Genomic DNA, 23,655 nt, shown 5'->3' on the forward strand with positions numbered 1-23,655 from the left:
GTCACCTCTGACACGCGTGTCATAGGTTCGCCATCACTGGTATAAGGTCTAATGTGTGCACGGGTGGACTCATGGTGTAAATAAGCAGCAATAGAAAAGGCATGTCTCACCTCCTCCTCAACCCCCCTACCACCCCCCCAATAAAAGCCAGCAATCTTATATTCTTTAGGGATGCTTTACCCAACTGTGTTATCTAGAACTTAGTCCCCCCCCCCCCAAAAGAGGGGATGGCTTCTGTTGTTAAATTTGTTTGGGAAATGCTATATATTTCTCTTAAAAGATTTTCAATAGACACTGACACATTAAAAGCTCTGAGAAGTCCTGCAGAAAAGAAATTGGTTAGGCCCATATCCCCCAATCCTATTTGACTTTTTAATGCAATAAGACTCATTTAAATCTCATAAAATTAAGGTTTCACCGCACTTTCCAAGTTTTCGAAGGCATCACCTCATTGGTGCCTGGCCATGAACCAGTGTGTCAGTGGGGCAGCGTGGTGGGATGGACCACACGTGAACTGGGAGACAGGGCGCAGGCAGCCTCCTTCCAGTCCTGCCTTTCTCCTAGTTGCCTTCTCTGGCCTCAATTTTGTCATCTACAAAATGATCCCTGACGCCCATTTCAGCTCTAAAATTTTACCCATTTTTGTTTTTTCTAGTGTCTTTTGAAGTTTTCAACAGAGGAAAAGTTGAAAGGTTTGTGGTGAACAACTATACACCCACCACCGAGGCTCCACAATGGGCATTTTACTCCTGTTTTGTCACTTCTCTCTCTGTCCACCAATCTCATCTTTCTCTGTGCATTTTTAAATAAGCTGCAGATACCAATATATTTTGCTCTTAAACACATAACCAGTCCCTTAGTTTTTTCCAAATGAGAAAGTTACAGCCCAAAGAGGTCAGCAGGCTTGCCGAGAGGTGCACAGTAGCCAGCATCCGCTCTGCGCTCCCAGCCCACGCCTCTCTGCTCTACGAGGCTCCGCACATTCTCACGCGGACAGGGCGAGCCCAGGCTCCTCCTGGTGAGAAATACTGAAGCCAGTATTACTGGCATCCTCCTCCAGGCGCCTGCCCTTCCAACACCTCTTGAAATCATGAGGCCATAGTTTCACACTTGGAATCTTGGGTTACGCAGAGATTTGTCACCCTCTTGCCATTTGCTGAAACCTGATTTGACTAGGACTCCGATTTTTCAAGTTCGCGCTCTTTCGCTGGGGGCAGAGTATGGCAGGTGCTCGATTACCTGTGAAGTTCATGGAACTGGAGAAAGGACACCCCCTTAGATGCATGTATGTCTCAGGAGTTCTGTTCCTTCCAGGAATCCATTGAGAAGCAGGACACGGAACTGCACCCTGGGGCGTGGGGGGTGATGCGAATGGGCCAGAGGAGGGAGGTGGAGATCCACTCCCTCTTGTATCCTATACCCAGGGAATGAGGCACTCTTGGTTAAAATGAAGGTTTAGGGCCCAGCTCCAGCGTGTGCCTCAGTAGTGGTGCCAGGAATGAACACAGACCCATCTGTGACTTCACAGGTGGCCCCTATATCCCACTTGAGGAAACACTTGCTAGGGTCCCTTCAAGGTGACAATCTAGAATCCTATTATACTGTGGCACACAGTGGAGGTGGGCCCTAGACCTTTCACACTTGCCATGTTTTCTGAGAATTCTGATTCATGAGAGGACCTGTGCCCAAGGACGAGGGGACCAGGACCCCCACACACACCCCCTCGCCCGCCACAGCCCAGATGCACCTCTGTGATGATCAGGCAGGTAAGCATGCAGTTCCACAAGGGAATTCAAGTGTGCAAGCACCAGATATGGTCATTGTTCTTGGGAGAAAGAGGACAAAACACTGTATAAAAAAAACAAGTTTATTAGATGCACCTTTTTTAAAGCAGCGAATGAAGCAGACATCTCATTGCTGGCCACACCACTCACCATGTGACACAATACACGAGAGCCACCACAGCAGAACAAAATCAAGTAATTCACATTTTGAAGTAAGTGATATTTCATTGCAATTAAATTCAAAAAGGTTAAGCACTTTGAAACCAGGATCTTCATTTAAAAAGGCAGCTTCCTGCAGTCTCAATCCATAGACCCATCCTGAGAGGACACCAATTGTGTGACAGATTTTTTTTTCAGGGCCGAAAGAAATAAGGTTCAGAGTCTTCAAGTATTCACATTCCACGTCTGACCATCAGAACAATGACACATTCCAGAAGAAAATCTGTGTGCTCCAATCTACTGGCACCTCCAGCCACACGCTGCGTTTGTAAACTGGAGAAAGGAAATGACTGAGCTCCAGGTAGCATTCTGGACCCCATGCTCTTCCCTCCAGGCTTCCGTTGGGGAAAGGCTAAGAAACAGTGAACGTATTCTCCAAGATGAGCCTGGGAAGGAGACGTGTACAGCCAGGGGTGCTGCTAAAATCAAATGTTACTGATTTGCTACAAAACACAGTGCCTGTGCCATATGAGACCCAAGGTACCATCCAGAGCTTACACAGAACTAGGAAAGTGTCCCAGTTGGTTCTGGTGCCCAAGAATCTTGCAACTCCAGGGTTCACAGGAAGGCTGTGCCCCAGTCAGAATAATATACTGAGTCAGTCTCCTTGATCCGCAGTGGCTTTGTAGGCTGCTGGGATGACCACTTCCCTGGGAACAGCAGAGATGGGGGCATCTCTGGCTGGTGAGCAGAGAGGCTCAAATGCCAACAGACCCCACCTTTGCTGCACAGGCAACCAGTGCCCCGGGGTCCTGTCCATAAGCACCGACACTCTGAACCAGCATCCTGCTTGCTTCCCACAGAGCAAGTTGACACTCTGAGAGCAGCCACATCAACACTGTGCAATGCCTCTGGGTCCAAAGGAGATGCTTACTGTCTTCCTTCTCTAGTTCGTACTGCAGACCTGGAACTAAATGCTGAGACTTGAACACTGGCATGTCAGGGCCTGCCTCTCTTCTCCCTGTGCATGTGTGTGTAGATTGCAGTGTGAAGGGGGAGAGGAAAGTGTGTATGCAGAGAGTAGCCTTCTGGAAATGCTCTTACTGTACCACAGCGAGTCCAAAAATACCTGTGGAAATTTTAAAAATTCACAGTGCCCCCGAGTGCCATTGAGCTGGGCAGCCTCAGTCAGAAACCTCTGATCTATAACGTATTTAACAACTTGTAGGTACTCTTTGGACACCGTTATGTTCTACCTCAAGGCTGAGAGGACATTTGAGAACATGTTAGGAAAGCCTTTGAGACCCCTGTGAGTTCTCTTCCTAAATGAAATATAACAGCTGCAGCCACAAGGCCTCCCAGTGCCCTGCTAGAGCAGGTGGGCGTCTCGTCACTTCTGGTCCTTTGGCCAAACTGGAAACACCAACTCCTGCAGAAAAACTAAGTACGAAAACCATGGGATTTCCCGAAATGGTGAGTCACATAGAGAAACAAAGTGCTGGGAGGTAAGAGATTCCAAGGAATTCATCCTTCAAGCTGAAGTGAGCTGGTGAAAATTTTTGTTTATTTTTTATATTTTTAAGTGTTTAATTCAGTGGTTTTTAGAATATTCTCAAAATTGTGCAACATCACTACTAATCCCAGAACATTTTCACCACCCAATAAAAGGAACCTTATATCTATTAGCAGTCACTCCCCGTTCACCCCAGTGTCCAGCTCCTGGCCTCTTCTGGATATTTCACATAAATGGAATTATATAGTATATGGCTTTTTGCAATGGCTTCTATCATTTAGTATGTTTTCAAGGTTCATCCATATTATAGTATGCATCAGTACTTCATTTCTTTTTATTCTGAATAACATGTCATTATAGAGATATACATTGTTTATCCATTCATCAGTTGATAGATATTTGGGTTATTTCCATTTGTTGACTATTATAAATTATGGTGCCATGAACATTTATGTACCAGTTTTTGTGTGTATGCTTTAATCTCTTTTAAGTAAATACCTAGGAGTGGCATTTCTAGTGTTTTAACTTTTTGGGGAATTGCCAAATTATTTTCCAAAGTGGCTGCACTATTTTACATTCTTACCACAAGCAATGTACAAGCATTCCAATTTCTTTACATCCTTGCCCATCTCTATGATTACAGCCATCATAGTGGGTATGAAGTGTATTTCACTGTGGTTTTGATTTGCATTTCCCTAATGAATAATAATCCTGAGCATCCTTTCATGTGCTTACTGGCAGTTATATTATTTTCTTTGGAGAAGATATAAAAATGTCTATTCACTTGTTAATTCAAATACATGTTTTGCCCATATTTGACATTGGCTTCTTTGTCTTTTTATTATTAAGTTGTAAGAGTTCTTGATGTATTCTGGATACAAGTATATGATTTTGCAAATATTTCCTTTCTTTCATTCCGTGAGCAAGCTGTCTTTTCACTTTCTTGATAGTGTCCTTTGAAGCACAAACCTTTTGTGCCCGTTTTTATGAGGTCCAGTTTAGCTAATTCTCCTTTCCTTGTGCTTTGGGTGTCTTATCTAAAAAACCATTGCCTGATCCAAGGTCACAAAGATTGATGCCTATGTTTTTTCTAAGAATTTTGTAGTTTTAACTCTTACGTTTAGGTCTTTAATGCATTTTGAGTTAATTTTTATATAGAGTGTGAGGTAGGGGTCCAACTTCATTCACTTGCATGTGGATAGCCAGTTGTCCCAGCACTGTTTTTTGAAAAGACTATCATTCCTATTAAATTCTCTTGTCACACTTGCCAAAAATCAACTGACCATAAATCTAAGTATTTATATCTGTATTCTCTGTTCTACTCCATTGGTCAATGTGTCTGTCATTATGCCAGGACCAGACTGTTCTGATTACTGTAGCTTTCTAGTACGTTTGAAAGCAAGAAGTGATTTTCTCTTCTTTTTCAAGGTTTATTTGGTTATTTGGGATTCCTAACATTTTCATATGAATTTCAGGATCAGTTTATCAATTTATGCAAAGAGCCAGCTAGAATTTTGAGAGGAATAACATTAAATCTGTAGACCAATTTGGATAGTATTGTTAAGACCCAGGACAAAGGATGTCTCTCAATTTATTTGTCTTCTTCAATTTCTTTCAATGACATCCCTTAGTTTCCAGGGTATAAGTCTTATATTTCTTTCATTGAATTTATTTCTATTTTGTATCCTTTCTCATACTATGATAAATTTAATTATTTAATTTTATTGGCATATTGTTCATTGCTAGTATAAAGAAATACAATGACATCAAGCAGGTAGTGAAGCAAGTATCAGAGGGCGCCTCAAGGGCAGCCTGGGCTACACTGAGGACCAGGTTGTCTCCTGCGACTTTAACAGTGACACCCACTCCTCCATCTTGGATGCTGGGCTGGCACTGCCCTCAATGACCACTTCATCAAGTTCGTTTCCTGCTATGACAATGAATTTGGCTACAGCAACAGGTGGTGGACTTATGGCCCACATGGCCTCCAAGGAGTCAGAACCCCATGGACCACCAGCCCCAGCGAGAGGAAGACAGGCCCTCAGCTGCTGGGGAGTCCTTACCCCGAAATCGATCCCCCAGCACACTGAGAATCTCCTGACCTCCACAGTTTCCACCCAGACCCCCTGAAGAAGGGGAGGGGCTTAGGGAGCCCTACCTTGTGATGTACCATCAATAATATTCACTGTACCCAGCAAAAAAAAAGAAAAAGAAAAAGAAAAGAAAAAAAGAAATACAATTGATTTTTGTATAATGACCTTGTACTCTGAAATTTTGCTGAACTCATTAATTTTAATGGGTGTGTGTGTATGTGTACAAATTCCTTAGAATTTTCTATGAATAAAATATCATGTCATCTACAAAGAGATTTACTTATTTTCTAATTTGGATCCCTTTTACTTCTTTCTTTCCCACTTGCTACTTAAATATTAGCTTGTTAAACATTTCAAATCCAAGTTTTAATCGGCTGCTTGTGCCAAATTGCCTCGTAGGGGAATCTCCTGTTCCCAGGGCCATCCTCTGACAAGAGGATGCTGGGTCAGCCACGCAGAGGCACACACTCTCTGGGGTCAGGAGGCTATGAGCACCATCACCCCATCTGCGGTCCTGCTCCCACTCCTTACTCCAAGTTCAGGACACTAGGCTTCCATACATAATTGGTCACCAACTGTACACTTACTACTTTTCACAAGATCACAGAGTAAAGGAGAAAAGAGATGCTGGAGTGAAAGTACAGGCCTGGGAAACACAAACAACCCGCCCAGCAGCCAGGCAGCAGTGGGGTGGGGGCAGCAGGAGTAGCTGTGGGAACCAGGGGGGCTCCCAGGACAGTCTGGTGACTGAGTCACCCTATCACCTTCCCCCGAGCAGACCACTTCCCCTCCTGTCAGGATCCCACCCCTTGCAAGCTGCCCCAAGGTGCGGAGGTGTACAAACTGAAAGGTACCTATACATCAATGGCCATGGCCACCACACAACCTGATGGAAAGAGGCAGTCAGCCAGGCTGGTCACAGGGAGGAGAGCTGTGAGGTGCTCCTGTGGCTAGAGCTGTGCCGGCTCAGGACAAAGGTGGAGGAGTTGCTCTTTTTGCTCACGCTTGTCTCCCCAGGCCGAGAGCCCCTCCGGTAGCTGGAGGAGCAACAGAGGATGCGCTGCAGGAGCTCATGGAAGAGGTGGCCTGTGAAGAGCATGTAGATCCAGGGGTTGCAGCAGCTGTTGAGGCTGGCCAGGAGCATGGCGATGATGAAAGCCGAGGCTGCAGGGGTTGGGGGTGCAAAGAGAAAGAGAACAAGGCATCAGGACTGGAGTGCTAACCACGGTTTCCTGAGAGCAGCTTTTTTCTGGTACCAGGAGCTGGGCCACAGACAGAGTACTAAACAGACAAAGTCTGGCCCTGGCTGGTATGCTCAGTGGTTAGAATGTGGGCCCATTCGAAGGGTCACAGGTTCGAATTCCGGTCAAGGGCACGTACCTAGGTTGCGGGTTCAATCCCGATGTGTCTCTCTCACATCAATGGTTCTCTCTCTTTCTCCCTCTCTTCCTCCCTCCCTTCCATTCTCTAAAAATCAATGGAAAAAATATCCTCTGGCCCTCGCCAGTCTTTCTCAGTGGTTAGAACATCAGCCCGAGGACTAAAGGGTCTCAGATTCAATTCCAGTCAAGGGCATGTATCTCGGTTGCAGGCTCCCCAGCCCTGGTCGGGCGTATGCGGGAGGCAACCAATCCATATTTCTCTCTCTATGTCTCCCCCGCTCCCTTGCACTCTCTCTAAAAAGAAAAAAGAAAAAAAAGAAAGAAAAAAAAGAAAAAAAATCAATGGAAAAAATATCCTTGGGTAAGGATTAACAAAAACATATAATAAAGAGACAAAATCTGTCTTCCTTCCACATCCTTGCTCTGGTTGTGCACTCAGACTGCCCCCCCTCCCCCTGCCTCACCCCAAGCCCTCCCAGGCTCAGCCAGCCCTGAAGGCTCCAGGTCATTCGCTCATCAAACACTCCCCACTGCACGCTTCCACCAGCAGGCGCTGCCCCACAGCCTCCTGTGGCTCCCCACTCACCCAGTAGGTGTGAGTGCCTACAGCTCGGAGTCCAAGAGCGCAGCCTGGAAGCTGCCAGACCTTGTTTGTATTTGAGCCCCGTCGGGGACAAATGATTTTAACTCCTCCCAAACTTCTGTTTCCTAATCTCTAAGTGGGGACAAGCGTACACAAACCCCACAGGAATGCTGTAAGGATTAATGAGTGCCCAGAACATAGTTAAGTGCCCAGTACATTGCTGGCTGCCACCATAGCCAAGTGCCAGGCACCAGGCTAGGCACTGGGAACACAAAAATAAAATGAGTGGCACCATGAGGTGGGCGCACTGAGGAGGGATGCAGCTCTCCAGGAGCGAACCACAGTGGGCCCCCGAGAAGCCGGCGTTGGAGCTGACGCCTGAAGGATGCTCATGAATGCTCTAGGCAGGGCAGGGAGGAGGGAATGACACAGGCAAGGGCGTGGTGGCCAGAAAGTGGATGCTATCTGTGAAGATGCCCCTAAGAGCACTGCTTTGACATGACAATGAACTTTTACAAAAAAAAAGGGGGGGGGCACTAAAATTAAATGAGGCACTGTGTACAAGCCATTATCCTGAAGACTTACTGAGTTTCAGGCAGAATTAGTGATCAGCAATCAACTTCATGACATTACTTATCAAAAATGTCACAAATTTAACCTTCAAAGAGAAAGAGAAGTCCTAACCCTAAATACTTCTATGTAGTAGGAGGAGAGAAAAATCTGGGGTTCTTTCAATGGACTTAAATCAGACAAACTTCAGATATCTCCCATCAACAGAGAAGGACCGGCAGCACCTCCAGCAACCCAAGGAAAATCGTACTCCCAAGGAAAATCGTATTCCCAAGGATTCTATTCACAGCCACATCCGCATGAGCGAAGCAACTGCAAAGGCTGGGAAAATCCTCTGGTCTTCCATCTCTTCTGGGAAAAGTTTTCAAAAAATAACTCCAGGACTCAAAAGCTAAATCCAGGAAAGGATTTTTCATGGGAATGCTGGAGTTTCGAGATCTAGATGCCACCATGGATGAAACCTGACAAGCTCAGGGGAGGCCTGCATGGCGGGCCTGACAGACTCAGAGACTGAAAGGAACTATATAGGATGGCCTGATCATAAAAATTCCTAACTAAAAGCTGGTTATGGCAGGTAGTGACATCATAGGCCTGTAGCTTCCTTGACAAAGGTTAATCTTTACCTCAAGTGAGCCTGTGTATTGTCTTTTTGTAACTAAGATAACATGCCTTTGAAATAGGAGTAATGTTCTTTCCCAGACCCCCTCACGGAACCCCTCATTGCCATAATGCTCCCTGAATACCATCTGTGTGTGTTGTAAATGTAACTATCCTGTACCCACCAATGTAAAATAAGTATATGTCTCTCCATTTTGCTTTTCATGCAATCCCAGAGATTTCCCTACTTTACCTCTCTCACCCCCTTAATCTACCACCAATGGATTTCATGTAACCCCCCTTATGGCTCCTCCTTTGATGCTAAAGTATGAAATAAACTGCCATTTTCCAAAGCACTTTCTCAACCTGTTGAGATTTTGCTTCCAAGTCAGTTTGACTCAAAAGAACTCATAAAAAGTCGCTACAGGTCTGGACATTTCTTACGCCAATACCACCATCAATGCAGAATAGAGCTATTGGTCCGCAACGTGTCCTCGCACCAAAGGGAGGAGGGTGGTTGTTTATGAAACAAATTCAGTGGTTCTCAAAGTGGGGTTCCCCAGATCAGCGGGAACTTGTTAGAAAAGCCGGTTCCCAGGCCCCACCCTAAACTTACGGAATCAGAATCCTGGGGGCATGGTTGAGTGGTTGGTTGTAAACAGCCCTCCAGGGGAGTCTGACGCACACCCAAGTTTGACTGGTCTGATTACTTGGTGCACCTGAAACCGAAACAAGCTAAGGCAGACCAAAAAAATAAAAATTTTGCAAAAGAGAAAGTTTAGAGAACAAAAGAGGAAAATCAAACCCTTAGACTAAAATAATTTAAAAGAGAGAATGAAGAGGAGGAAAGCCAATGATACTGAATTTTTCACTTTCTAGAAAAGAGAATGAAAAAAATATTTGCTCTGATTTGAATGGGCAAGAAGATGAATTTAAGTTTAGAAATTCTGGTGAAATATCACCAAGACTAAGAATACATCATAATTAAAGATATAAAATGAAAGAGGCAAAATCAACACCTGAAAGCGAAACTTTTAAAAGGCATTGAAAATAATCTATCAGACACCAGGGGGACAATGCAGGCGTCTGAGGCTATCCAATGGGATGGATGAAGTTCAGGCTAGGGCAGAAAGGCACCGTGTTTCACCTGGCTGTGTAGCTAACGGTATAATCTTAGTTGATTTAAGCTACTTGCCTCACTCTTACGGGTGGATCTTTGTCATTTATTGATCCTATTTTTTAAAAACTTACATAAACAACACAAAAGTAAACAGCTGATGAATTCTGAGCGGCTGGCCAGCCTGGGTGGGAGGTGTGGGGCCATGGCCAGCACCTCTGCCCCCACCTGGTGGCCACAGACACAAATAACCTGCCTGGCCACAGGCAGCCCTCTCTCCGCTGGTCCCGCTCACATCAAGCTGCCAACGCTAACGACACATTTGGGCTTCTTTTAGTTGACACATATCCTAATCACCCACACCCGAGAATCCTCCCCGTGGTGGAACTTCCCCCATCAGCAAGAAGGAGAGCTACTTGGGAATGTAAAACAGGGACTATGGTGGACATTCCAAAGGGGAAAAGCAGCAGGAATAAGAGACACACAGGTGAGAATGGTCCGGAGAGAGCACTCAGGGACTGCCAGAGCTGGAGAAGGGCAGTTTCATGGGAGAAGAGACTGGAAAGAGCCGGGCTGAGGAGGACTTTGAATCCAGGCTGAGTCTGAACTGGAGACTACAGGCAGTGGGCAGCCACTGATGGTTCCAGCAGACGAGTGACTGCACCTCAACTGCTCTCTGCACTTACTACATCTTATTTAGGCTGCAACATTGCCCTTTCCTAGGGTTGTTACAGAGACCTTATACCCCCGACCCTCACCCCAGCCTAAAATATTTACTATTTGGCCTTTTACAGAAAAAGTTAGTCAATCCTTGATGTCTAAAGGAGGGGCTGGTGTTAAAAAGCATAGAAAAGGGCTCAGAAAGGGGAGAGGCGGACCCCCAGGGCAAGCTCAGCCCACTGCTCCCCACATTAGCAGGAGGACCTATCTTTGCTTTCAAGTTACCCAGGCCTGGCACAAATCCTCGCTCTGCCACTTTGCAACTGTGTGCTCTTGGACAAACTACCTAACCTCCCTTAACCTCAGTTTCCCCATCTGTGAAACAGGAATAATAAAAGTAACTTCTTTACAGAATCCTTGCCAACTCTCATTAGACAGGGTTCCAAGTGCTCACCATGACTCCTGGCACTCAACTCCAGTAAACACTTCAAAAAGCTTCGCAACTGTCATTACTACTACAATGATGTGTACGTGCTCAATAAATGTCACTTTTCTTATCGATACCAGAGTTAGTGCCAACGCCTGTGAAACAACGGGGGCGGCTGCTCCCTGGGCTGGGCTGGGTCTTGGAATCTGAGGCAGCCTGGTAGGGGACACAGGACAGAGGACACTCACAAGGACTTTGGGAAAACTGAAGAAAAAAATATGAACGGGCTCTGTGAATGGCAGTGTTTGTTCATCCTTATTATTAATGGTTATGAGATATGATTAACTGAATAGTTAAAGCCCAAGGTCTGGGGACTCCTGATCCCAGGCTGATTAAAGAAAGTGTCCTTTGCTCTTTTTGCCGTGACTTTAAGGAAAAAACGAAAAAAAACACAAACAAACAAACAAAAAAACATGATCAAGACTCAGAGCCCTGGACTGGGTTACATGACACCAAAGGAACTTCACATGACCTGTTTTGAAAAATCTTACCCTGCCAGAAACCCAAAAGGGAAGGTGGCAGCAACTCTCCAATGGACCCCTCACAAAAACAACCCCTTTCCCAGACCCGCCCTGGTGCCTGCACACTGCTCTGTGGTTCCTGCCTAGAAGCGGGGGCAAGTGGGAGGCACTGGTCCATGGATTGGCCCTCACACCTGCTGGACCTCAAGCTGGGAAAAGGAGAAGAAGAGGGATGGGGAGAAAGGGAGAGGGGGAAGGGGAAGAAGACAGAGGGAAGGGGGAGGGAGAAGGAGATTATGAGACATACACGTATCCTTTCATGCTACTCTGGGTGCCAGCCACTGAGTCAGGCCTGGGGACCTGCTCTCAAGGGATTTACAAACACCAGTGGAAAGAGAGAAGTACAAGACAGGCACTCTATTACACAGGGAGTGGCAGCATTTGGGGGAGAAGCTGGTGGACCCAAGACAGGGGACCACAGGTGATGTTTAGGGAGAGGCTCCAAGCAGGGAAGGAAAGCAGAAATGGCCATGTGCCAGAAGCAGACATCTCCTGCTGGTAACTGTACCCCAGGAGACGGAAATCACTCTGTATTTCCACTCGGCACCGTGATTCACAGAGAGGTGGGCGGCTGAGGGCCACCCCAGGACTGTCTGCCCAAGATCCGCCTGCCAGGCCCGGCTTTACTCAAGCCGGGAGAACTCCCCTGTGTGGATATCCCAGCACTCCCTCCACTCAAATTTCCCAGCACTCCTGTCACTGAAGGCCCAAATTAGCCCAGAACAGCTGACGCACAGCTGCCCAAGGCCTCTCTGGGCTGTGCTGTCCGAGGCGGTTCACATACAATTCAAAGACATGGCTCAGCCGACATCTCTGCTCTCATCTGAATCAAATCAAGCTCATCAACTTTTATACTCCAGAAACCAACAACTAGGTTCAAGGCCTCCCCACTCCCCCATGTCAGCACCCCTCAGCCCACCCAGGAAATCAGGAATTAGGGTCTAAGTCCTTTATTCCTATGGGGCTGTGTGGAACTTGGGAGTCGTGGTCTAAGGAAGACCCTTTTTTATTTTTTTATTACTATTATTTTTTTTTTTTTACTGTACACGTGTATACTAATAAAGACTGAAAAGCAATATGTATTACAGAGGGCTTTCTTTGAAAAGGCCACAACTTGACAACATTGGAATTGTCCTAAAAATTGGAATTGTTCTAAAAATCACAAGGGTGTGATCATCCTATGTATCACAGGGTCAGGATTAACAGCCAAATTTGTGGGCTACAGAGTGTCACATGGGCTTCTATTACATCACTGCTCAAATCTAGGGGACATGTTCTGCTCTCTGGACTGAACCTGTGGAATAGCCACATTCTGAAAACAGAAGGGCAAGGGCCTTTTGGCAAATGACCAGCCCTTCTCTACTCCGAAGGGAAAACAGGGCCCTGCAGCCCATTGGACCATATGTGTAAAGGCAAATTGCATGTTTTGGTAAAAGAGAAAAGATATTAAAGACTTACTACTCAATAGGCCAGCTCATGGGCATTGCATAGACACCACCTGGATGCTTGTTAAAAATGCAAACCCCACCCAGTCCTCCTGAATCAGAATTTGCATTTTAACAAGATCCCCCACATGATTTGTGTACACACTGACGTTTGAGAAGTATTCCTCTATTAGGCGAAAAATAAAATAACTGTCTAATGATCTCAACATGGCTTCTTTACATAGTCAGCTCCTACTCATCCTTCAAAACCCTTTCCAAATGTTGCTTCCTCTCTGAAGTCCTCCTGATTTTCCCCCCAGAAAGAAAATCAATGAATCCCTCTTAGGCCACTCACAGTACTTGATAAATAAATACTTCTCTTACAGCACCATCCCTTCATACCATCGTTATTTATGTTTATAACCTGTGGCTTTCATTTGTGGCTCTGTCCCTGGTGAGCAAAGACTTGAACTGAAGCATGAAATTAGCAGACAGAAGTCCTGATACATCAGCCACCTCCACTAGCACATCAGAAAGGCAAAAGTTTCCCAGCTTGATGACAGGAGATGGCTCCTAACAAGATGACTGGACTCAAGTGTAATTCCCTCTAGAGAAATTAAATTCACACCCAGATATCAGGGTCAGGTGGAGGGAAAGAGAAACAGGATGAGCAGTGTGAGGCATGGGCCCTGGAGGGCAGAGACCCTGGTACTGGAGCATCTGGCAAACGAGTAGAAAATGCCAGCTTCTGGGGAGCACTCTATTCTTAACCCCTCGGTGGCCAGGAGTGGGGCTCACAGGAATCAGGGGCTGGGACACTGAAGACCACCTGGTTATACCCCATTCCTGCCCACCTGTCACACCAGGGTCCCTTGTTTCCACAACCCAGAGCTAGAACCTCCCCACTGCACCTCCTGTCTCCTCCAATTCTGCTTTAGCTCGAGACACTCTCGCTCCCACCACCCCTGGGCTGGCCACCATTCCTCAACTGAGACTGCAGCCCCGCAGCTACAACGCTGCTCTTGAGTTCCAAGCAATTCCCACCCCTCACTGCACTGCACTGACTTACCTCAGGACCCTGGCCCATCTTGAACTTTTTTTTTTATTGATTAAGGTATTACATGTGTCCTTATCACCCCATTGCCCCCCACCCCCACCCCCACTAATGCCCTCCCCGCCCCCTGCCCCCCCCCCCCCGCCCTTCCCCCGGTGTCTGTGTCCATTGGTTAGGCTTATATGCATGCATACAAGTCCTTTGGTTGAACTTTCTTTTTTAAAAGCTAACATTTATTGTCCTAGCCAGTTTGGCTCAGACCGAAGGGTCCCAGGTTTGATTCCTGTCAAGGGCATGTACTAGGGTTGCAGGCTTCTCTCTGGCCCAGGCCCTGGTCATGGCTCCTGCAGGAGGGAACCAATCGATGTGTTTCTCTTACATCACTGTTTCTCTCTGCCTTTCACTTTCTCTTCCACTTTCTCTAAAAATCAATGGAAAAATATCCTTGGGTGAGGATTAAAAATAAGTAAATAAAATAAAATAAAAGCAAACATTTATTGAGCACTTACTATATGCTAGGCACTATGCCACTGGCATATTCCACCCCCTTCCCAACCTAAACTCTATTATTTTTTTTAAAGTATTTTTATTGATTTCAGAGAGAGAGGAAGAGATAGAAACATCAATGATGAGAGGGAATCGTTGATTGGCTGCCTCCTGCATGCTCCCCACTGGGGATCGAGCCCGCAACACAGGCATGTGCCCCTGACTGGAATCGAGACCGGGACTCTTCAGTCCGCAGGCCAATGCTCTATCCACTGAGCCAAACCAGCTACAGCTAAACTCTATTTTTAACCCCAGAAAACTGAGGTATAGGCAGGTTTGGGGGTCACTGCTGCCACTCCATCTGACTACCCCATGGGACACAAGACCAGCCTGGCAGACACTGGGGTGTCCCTCCCAGAGGTCCGTGGTGCACCCAGAATTCTGTGGCCAACCTTGGCCTGCCTGTCACACGGTTCTGAATACAGCAGCTGTTGGCCCTGGGAGGGCAGGTGAAGGCCTGAGGGGGGCTCCCTGCAAGCTCTCCTCACCCAGGGCTGCCAGACCCCGGCAGAGGCCGTGCAAGACAGAACCCTCGGGAGACACAGAACAACCGGTGGTAGAATGAACACACTGGCGTTCAAAGGAGGAAGGAGACCCCTGGCTGGGGAGACAGAGAGAGCTCCATGAAAGGGGCCCTGGAAGAGGCTGCCAGGTGCCGTGTTGGGGTTGTCCCTGCACAGCTCCTGAGAGCATCCTTCTCACAGACCCTGAGGTCAATGGCACCCCCTGGAGGAGTGCACAAAGCAGCCCGCACTGGAACTGGGCTCTGAAAGATGGGTCTCCACAGAAGAGACAGGGGTGGGCCCTCCTTGGTGAGAACACTGTCAGCGTGAGAGCCAAGCAAAAGGACTTGTGGGAAGGGGCCAGTCGGCAGGCCTGGAAGGGGACACAAGGCCAGTGGGCCAGAGCCCAGGCCAGGTGACAAGGTGCACTCATCTGCTGGATGTCAGTTCAGGCCAGGCCTTCATGTGGCTTCTCAACCAGATGACTCTGCCCCTTCAGGGACCTGGGCAATGTCTGGAGATGGTTTTGGTGGTCACACTGCGGGGGGCTGGGGGGGGGGGTGCAATAGCATCTAGTGGGTAGGGCCAGGGATGCTGCTAAATATACTACAGGGCACAGGACGGCAGCCTCTCCCGACGCCACACTAAAACAAAGATTATCTGGCCCAAAGTGTGAATAGCCAAAGTTGAAAACCTCTGCTCTCAACCAAGAAGGTGGTAATGGAAAGGAGAAGGGAAGTGTGACGTGGGGTGTGTGCTGAGCTATGGGGATCAGTGGACAGCGGGGGAAGTCAAGCGACAGGCGTCACGCCTGGAGTGCTGAGAGGGCAGTGCCAATAGTGGCCATGAGGCTGGGTGTTGCCGGAAGGAGCCCAGGTCACAGAGTGGGTGCAGGGTTCTGGTATGGTGTGCCTGGGACAGAGCCAGGAATCCGCTTTTTAAAGAAGTGCCAGCAGATCCCGACACTCAGGCAAATAGAACACTGAAAATGCTGGCCTGGGACAGGCCCGGTGCAATCTAGCAGTGTCTGAGATGAGGTGACTGGGTTCCATCCTAGCTCCACCACTTACTCCACCACTTACATACTGTGCTCCCTGAGCCTCAGTGTCCTAATCTGTAAAATGGGGAAAACACCCCCTTCCCTGGTTGTGTTTGGGTGAGGAAAGATGGGGCCAGATACAGGTCTGGAACTTAACAAGGGGTGGTACTGATATCAGCTAATCCAACTCCTCACCTCACTGAAACTGATACCCAGACAGGGCCTCGTGTCCCATTGGGAGGTACCCTCTCCATTGCTCACATGGGAATGGCAAAGGCCTCAGACCACCTGGAGGCATGCCCCACAGGGACTCTCATCACTTCCCAGTGCTATCTCAGGGTCCAGGGACTCTGGCTGGTGGGCACTAACATACAGGGTCCAGCAGAGCACCATTCAGCCTCCACCCAGTCCCCAAAAGTGAGCCTATGGGCTTGCCTTTGCTTCCAACAGCTAGCACAAGGCGGTGGGGTCATCAGGCAGGCCAGCCCCTGAGGCAGCTGACAGACCAGCCCTGACCCCAGGCCTCACCAAGTCCCTCCAGAGAGCTGATCTCCTCCCACAACCCCTGTCCCCCTCTCCCCAACCCACTCAGATACCCATCAAATAGAAAAAAATATGTAGCAAAGCCTTCCCCAACACATTTTTATTTTTTGCTGCTATTAATACAATCTTTAAAAAGAAGAAAAGTCACCTTTGGCCAGAAACTCAAAGGAAAAACATTAGCACTATCCAAGAACATAAAAGAACTTGCAATTGCTTAATCAGACAAGAGTATGGTCCTTACCTGTTCCTCTAATTGCAATTTATACCCAGAAGGGCCAAGCTAAGACCTCCCTGTCCAGTCTCCTCCAGCCCAACCTTTCCCACCGCTCTCCATACCAAGGGGGTCGCCTGAAGAGCAGGCCCCTCTCCAAGTTGCCCAGCCCACCCACACCTAGGGCACAGTGTCCTTGGAAGGTGGCAGGCCACACTGGAGGGACCTTGGTTCCACAAAATCAGGGAGGGGCTGGGAATCTATTATCAGATGGGAAACACTTAAAACCAGGCCTCTGAGCATTTCAACCTTCCTTCGGGTCCCACACGCCTGACAGGTGTTGGGTTGCCCCGGTGATGGGGCATTTACTTCTTCATCAGGTAGCGAGTTCTGCTGCTGAAGGACTGCTTAGAGAGTCCTATTTCTCCAAGTCCAGCTCTACACACGCATCCCTGTCCTTTCTCCTGCACCTCCCTCCTCCATGTCCCACGTATCTGTTCAACAAGCACTGGTTGAGATCCCCATGGGTGCCCAGCCTGTGCTAGGCACCAGGCACACACCAGTGAACAGGACAGGCAATATCCCTGTTGTGACAAGGCTCACAGTTCACCTCTCCAGTCTTAACTCGCCTCTCCTCCACATACCAACCTGCCTGGACACAGCGCCTATTGCCCAGCAGGCTCTGCTTACACCTCCTTCCCCCTCCACTCAGGCTCTCAAGAGAAAAATGTCCATCTGCTCCCACAGGAATAACCGCCCAAATCTCAGTCAACCCCGAGAATGCAAACAGGACCTTTAACATGTGGAATGGGGGAGGGGAGAAGAGTGACCCTGATCATGTGGCCCCCACGTGCCACCCTTCACAGCATGTCATCTTCGTAATAACTCCACGAGTTTGCTACCTTTGTTATGCACAGGAGGAAGCGGAGGCTCAGAGAGATGAAACCACTTGCTCAAGGACACACAGGAGAAAACAGCCAGCAGCCTGCAAACACAGGTCAGCTGTGTTGCCCTTTCCCTGCACCTGTGGAGCCCAGGACCCTATGGTGCCCGCCCGCTGTCCTGGCCGATGCAGTGGAGGCCCTGCTCTGTTCTCTGGGCATTTCTTGCTCCTGTGGAAATCAGCAAGTTCGAGAGAAAAGGGGACTATTCTGAAAGATGAATATGGCTCATCTATGAATGAACTGTGAGTGAGATTTCCCTTTAATTCAAAAGGTTCTCCTCTAGCTTCCCAGCTTCTGAGAATGGTGACTAGACAGGAGCCACTGCTTGGTGCGTTCAGGCAGCACATCCCACCCCATCTGCCAACCTGCCCCCCTTCTCTCTCACCTATGCCCCCTGGAGTGGGCACTTCAGGAGGGACACACTGGAAGGGGAGAACTAGGGACACAGATTAAAAATCTGCTCACCATACCCAATCCGCATCCACCAACCCCTGGAAAAAGGGACACACCCTCACTACCTCCTCCCTCAGAACTGCCTCAGGGCTGGAGTTCTTGGGACCAGCAGCAAAACCAACTTCAGCAAGTTCAAGGGGGAAGGTTGGTGCCAAGTGTTTGGCTGTGGAATTTGATTCTGAAGGATACAGGTGGGGCTTGTCACACCTGCATGGATGGGTGTCTGGTCTCAGTGCACAGTGGTCTCCACGTCCACTCAGCCCTCCTCCTGCAGTCCCCAGGCTCACCTAGTCAGCACTCCGGCGTGTGGCTGCTTTAAAGGGGGGAGCTCATTAAATTACCACCATGTGGCCTGTCCAATACCTGGAGGCTTGACAGGGGCAGCCCGCTATCGCTCTTATCACTCATTGTTTTTCCTTCCAATCAGTGGAAATATTGAAACTGAGTTTTCCTCTTAGCTCGGCTCTTAGGGAAAGGAAGCCTGTGTGCGGCTCACCTCCACACAGAGACGTTATTATTGCTGTGATTATAATTGTCTTACCCTTTTGTCCCCTTATCTAAGTTTCCTTATGTCTACTTTATCTGGCTGCAGTACCTGAATCTTAGTGCCCTACCCACCTCAAATTATTTTTGGAATAAGGTGAGCTCTCAGCCCATAGAGGCAGCCCCTGGTTTGAATGAAGGTGTAGGGGTTGGGGGAGAGGGCAGACAAGGGAGAGCATTGTAAAAGGGGCACCTGGGTTTGGAGAGAACGGGACCTATATCCTGCAAGAGTCCACGGGACCAGCTGCCACAGGACCAGCTGCCACGGCCAGCATGACTTCCCCAGCCATTTGCTCTGTAGCTGCTTCTGGTTCTGTTTTCCAGATGAAGCTACTAGCAGAAGAGATCCCACGTCTGGCCCCTGCTGCCCTGGTCTGAGCCTGTCTGTCCAGGGGTTTCCCTGAAGAATGTCACACTGTCCACAACAAGCTCCCGGAGCTCCATTCTCCACTCCCAGGCAATAAGCAGAGCAAGGAGCCCTGACCTAGGTACTTTGCATCTCTTGTAAATCACCTACCTCTTGGACAGGAGAGTGGGGGCTGTGCACTGATTCCACTTTGTTGATCAACATCTCCTGAGTAACTTGAGAGCATTTCTCTTTGAATCTTTCCTTAACGCTTGCCCACAGTTTCTAGACTGAGTCATATCTCCAAGGTAACTATAAATACCATCATTTCTGATGGCCCAGCCGGCTACTTGCAATTATCCAGATTAATGTCAAGTGGGCACAGGGCGTGTATTCTGGCTGAGCCCACGTCCACTCGGAACCCTGCATGCCTTGGCCAGGCTGGTGGCCAGAGCCCGAGTGCTCTCCCACGTGGGCTGGCACCTGCTCCTGGCAACACGCTGGAGGTGGGGAGGGAGGGGTGCTGGCGACATGTAGCCATGAATCCCCTGTGGTCTGCATTTGTACTCTTCTCCAGCACCCAGGACAGAATGCCCCGGAGGACCAGGGGACCTGGGCTTTTCATGTGAGACCCACCCTGAACGAGGAAAAAGCAAAGGACAAAGGCAAGAAAGACGTGAGGTTCCGGTTCAGAGAGTCCATTTCTTTCCCTGCTCTTGGAGCCTGAGCAGGAGCCCGTCTCTATGAAGGCCTCGCCCCAGGATACCCTCCGGGGACCAGAAGGGCTCTACCCTCACTTTACCCAAGAGGCACTTTCTCTTCTCTTTTCCTGTGTCTTGTTTTTAAGACAGACAAATAAATTGCTTGGTGTACTTTTTGTTGTTCTTATTAATCCTCATCCTAGGATATTTTTTCCATTTTTTTTCTTTTTCTTTTTTTTAGATAGAGTGGAAGGGAAGGAGAAAGGGAGACGAGGAGGAGGAGGAGGAGGAGGAGGAGGAGGAGGAGGAGGAGGAGGGGGAGGAAGAGGAGGAGGAGGAGAAAGAGACAGACAGAGATAGAGACAGACACATCGACAGCTTGCCTCCCACACGGGGCCAGGATCAAACTTGCAACCCAGGTACATGCCCTTGATTAGGACTTGAACCTGCGACCCTTCGGTGAGAGGGCCAACACTCTGACCACTGAACACACTGGTCAAGGCAACTCGGGGTACTTTTAAAGTGTAGAAAAGATATACACTTCACTGAGTGATTATGACATTTGCTGACCACATACTCTCAATCTTTGGGGAGAAAAGTGAGAAAGAGGAGAGCAGGTGAGGGGATGGACACAGGAAGTCATATAGAAGGGAGGGAGGAGGGGGAAAATCATCAGGGAGGAAAATAAATGGGGTGGTGAGGAGGCTACAAAGAGAGGAGTCAGAGTATTTGCCGAATGAACAAAATGAATGCTGAAATCTCCTCACCTAAAAGTAAGATACTAAGAGTCAAGGGGAAGCGGGGATCCCTCACCAGAAGTCCCACAGCTAGTAAGGGTTGGAGGGAGCACTAGATCCCAGGTCTCCCCAGTATCCACTCTAAGGGAGCGTCAGCCTCACTTCCTCAAGGGCTGGTGTTTGAGCTCCTCAAGACCTGGGTCTGGTCTCTCCAGGAGCCTGCCCAGGAATGGATGGCCTGGTGTCTCATCTTACTTACAACACCTCACTGCTGGCTTCTGCCCAACCTAACTCCCGAATAAGAGCCCTAGCCCAGGAAGAAATGGGGGGTGGATAGGAAACCCCAGCTCTAGTGGCTGCTCTGCCTCTGACTTGCTGTGTGACCTGGCGGAAGTGCCTTCCCCTCTGGATCCCTGAATCCCCTCTATAAGGTGTGGCCAGGGACTGGGTGATGAAGCCAGGCTGGCTTTGCTGAGTCCTCTCAGCAACCTTACCCCTCACAGCTAGAATGGCATAACAAAGGTGCTCAATAAATATTGAAGACAACTGACCCAGGAATAATGCTAGACGACCTGGGAGGGCTGGGAAAGCCAGGAGTCTGTGGTTTTGGGGAGAGAGCAAAGCAAAGTTATCCAGCTGAATGAAGGGAGGTTTCAGCTTGCACCGGATGGTTGTGTTTGAGACTCTTGGAAGCAGTAATGATTATATCAGGAAATGGGACATTGCACTGTCTCAAAGGCAGACAGGATAAAAGCAAACCCCTTGGTATCTCCTGACAAACACTGGAGTCCCGGGCATCCCAGTGCAGTTTTATGTGCTTACCCTCACACAAAAAGGTGTGAGTTATTACCCCTCCCACTCTTTGCAAATTGTGGGCAATGAGACAGCAACTGCCTGGAGCTCCTAGCCACCCAGAGACAGCCCCTAGCGCTCCCCCCTCCCCCAGCCCTCCCCCCTCCCCCAGCCCATAGTGCTCTCTGCTTCCCCAAACTCCCTCCCCGCAGGTCACCCCATTCTTCCCTCTCCTCCTCTGCTACCAATCACCCAGACACCAGCCAAGCTTGGACACCCTCAGCACTGACCTCCACAGTCCTCCAACCCGAAGGCAAGTTCCCCACCTACAGAAATCACCCAAATCTCCCCATCAAATTTGAAAATGTGGGTCCTTGCTCCCCTCTCTTCCCCCACAGCCCCAGCAGAAGCACATTCCCTAGCTCCCACGCTTGCCTATAGCACCCGGTGTTAACTCTCTACCACCTCCACCAAGCCAGGGCTCAGAGACTCATCCCACCTCCCCAGGTTGCCCCGCCCAGCACCCTATCAGCACTTGGTTGGACCAATCCAATCGCCCATCTACCCCTGTCCTTATCGGAACCAGAACCCGTGGGTTCAGGCTGACTTGAACTTAGAATGGAAGTTCAACGCAAAGTGAACTTAAAGTGGAGGGATCTTGAAGTTGGGCCGGGGTTCAAGAGTGACCTCCACCACTCGCCAACAATTCTTAAACGCAGTCACTTGAACCTCCGTTTCCTGGTCCGTAATGAGGAACCATTACCATGTGCAGCGCGAGGACTATGCTAAGGATTTTATGTGCATTTTTCTCATTTCATTCCCTACTGCCGAGTGAGAGCTGGTACTTTCATCATTATTGTCATTTTACAAAAGAGGAAGTCGGGGCTCAGGGAAGTTACACCCAAAATCACTTGGCCTGTGGATAATGGAGCCATGCATAAATCAAACCCAGCTCTGCAGGATTCCCACCCCACCCCCAAGCCCCCAGACCCCTGGATGTGCGGAGGCAGCAGCAGCAGGGCCCTGCCCAGCCAGCGTGCTTGCTCCTCCCGGTCTCCCGCCCCGCACTACCTTCCTTGGGCGCATTGGCGTCCCAGACGCTCCACATCTGCACAAAGAAGAATGGTGTCCAGCACACGATGAAGGCCAGCACGATGATGAAGGTCATCTTGACCGTGCGGATCTTGGCCCTGGAGATGAGCTTGACGCTGCTGACTCGAGCCAGGGCCGCGCCCTCCCTACTGCCCGCCATCGCGCCCTCGGGCCCCTTGGCCGCCCCCTCCGCCGCCGTCTTGATCCGAAAATTCTGCCAGATCTTGAAGCAGATGAGGCTGTAGCAGGCGGTCAGCACGATGACCGGCACGATGTAGACGGCGAGGGTGATCCACGTGACGTAGGCCTTGGGCCCCCAGGGCTGGATGAAGCCGGCCCAGCAGTCGAAGACACCGTCAGCCACCTCGCGTATGGAGAATATGTGCGCCTGCGGGGCGCTGGCCACCAGGCAGCCCAGCCACGTGAGGAGCACCGCCAGGCGGTCCGCGCGGCGGCGCAGGGTGCGCAGCGGCTGGCAGATGGCCAGGCAGCGGTCCAGCGACATGAGCAGCAGCAGGTAGGTGGAGGCGAACATGCCCACAACCTGTAAGTACTTGACCAGGCGGCACAGCAGGTCAGGGCCGTAGAAGCGGAAGGTGATGTCCCACAGCAGCTGTGGCAGCACCTGGAACACCGCCACCACCAAGTCGGCAATGCTCAGGTGCTTCATGAAGAAGAAGAGGCGCGAGTGCTTGTGGCGCGTGGTGCGCAGCGCCAGCAGGACGCAGGCATTGCCGCTCAGTGCCAGGAAGAGGATGAGGCACAGCACGGCCACCTCCACGCGCGCCAGGGCCTCGTTGCGCTGCGGCGCTTGCGTGCGGTTGCCCTCTGCCCCTGGCGGCGCCGCACTCCCATTGACCACCTCGGCGCTCCAGTTGGCCTCAAGGGTACCCTCCATGACTGTGGCCACCGCTGCGTGATCCTGGCCTTTGGTGCTTTTTAAGGCGTGACGCGATGGGGCGGGACCCGACGGGGTAGGGCGAAATGGGGGGCCTCCTGGCGTGCCTGGGGGCGGCTCTGATTTCTCTCCCGGAGACTCCGCGGGCAGGCAGATCTGCTGGGTGGGACCCTGAAACAAACCCCCAGGGCCTTGAAAAGACCACCACGGTTCTCTCCCGACGCACGTGCAGCGCAGGTGTCCCCTTCCCAGGACCGCATATCCTCTGAGACTCGGGGCACAACTGCCAGCCCCGGGATTGCTCAGCCGCCCCCCCAGAAATCCCCGTTTGCGGTACCTCCTCTGAGCCGCTGGAAATGAGCG

At 49.6% G+C, this 23,655-nt stretch overlaps 1 protein-coding gene across 1 annotated transcript; it reads right to left on the minus strand.

The window, feature by feature from the left end:
• Positions 1-6,465: 6,465 nt before the first annotated feature.
• On the minus strand, positions 6,466-23,298 carry OXTR (oxytocin receptor; the record flags this gene model as incomplete). The annotated part of the gene is made up of 2 exons (XM_081106517.1): positions 22,374-23,298; positions 6,466-6,713 (listed from the first exon to the last, which is right to left on the minus strand). Exons 1-2 carry the CDS (start codon positions 23,290-23,292, stop codon positions 6,466-6,468), a joined length of 1,167 nt encoding a protein of 388 aa, XP_080962643.1. The 5' UTR covers positions 23,293-23,298.
• Between the last annotated feature and the right edge of the window lie 357 nt (positions 23,299-23,655).

This window comes from Myotis nattereri (assembly GCF_964212035.1).
Source record: "Myotis nattereri genome assembly, chromosome: 14".
NCBI lineage: Eukaryota > Metazoa > Chordata > Mammalia > Chiroptera > Vespertilionidae > Myotis > Myotis nattereri.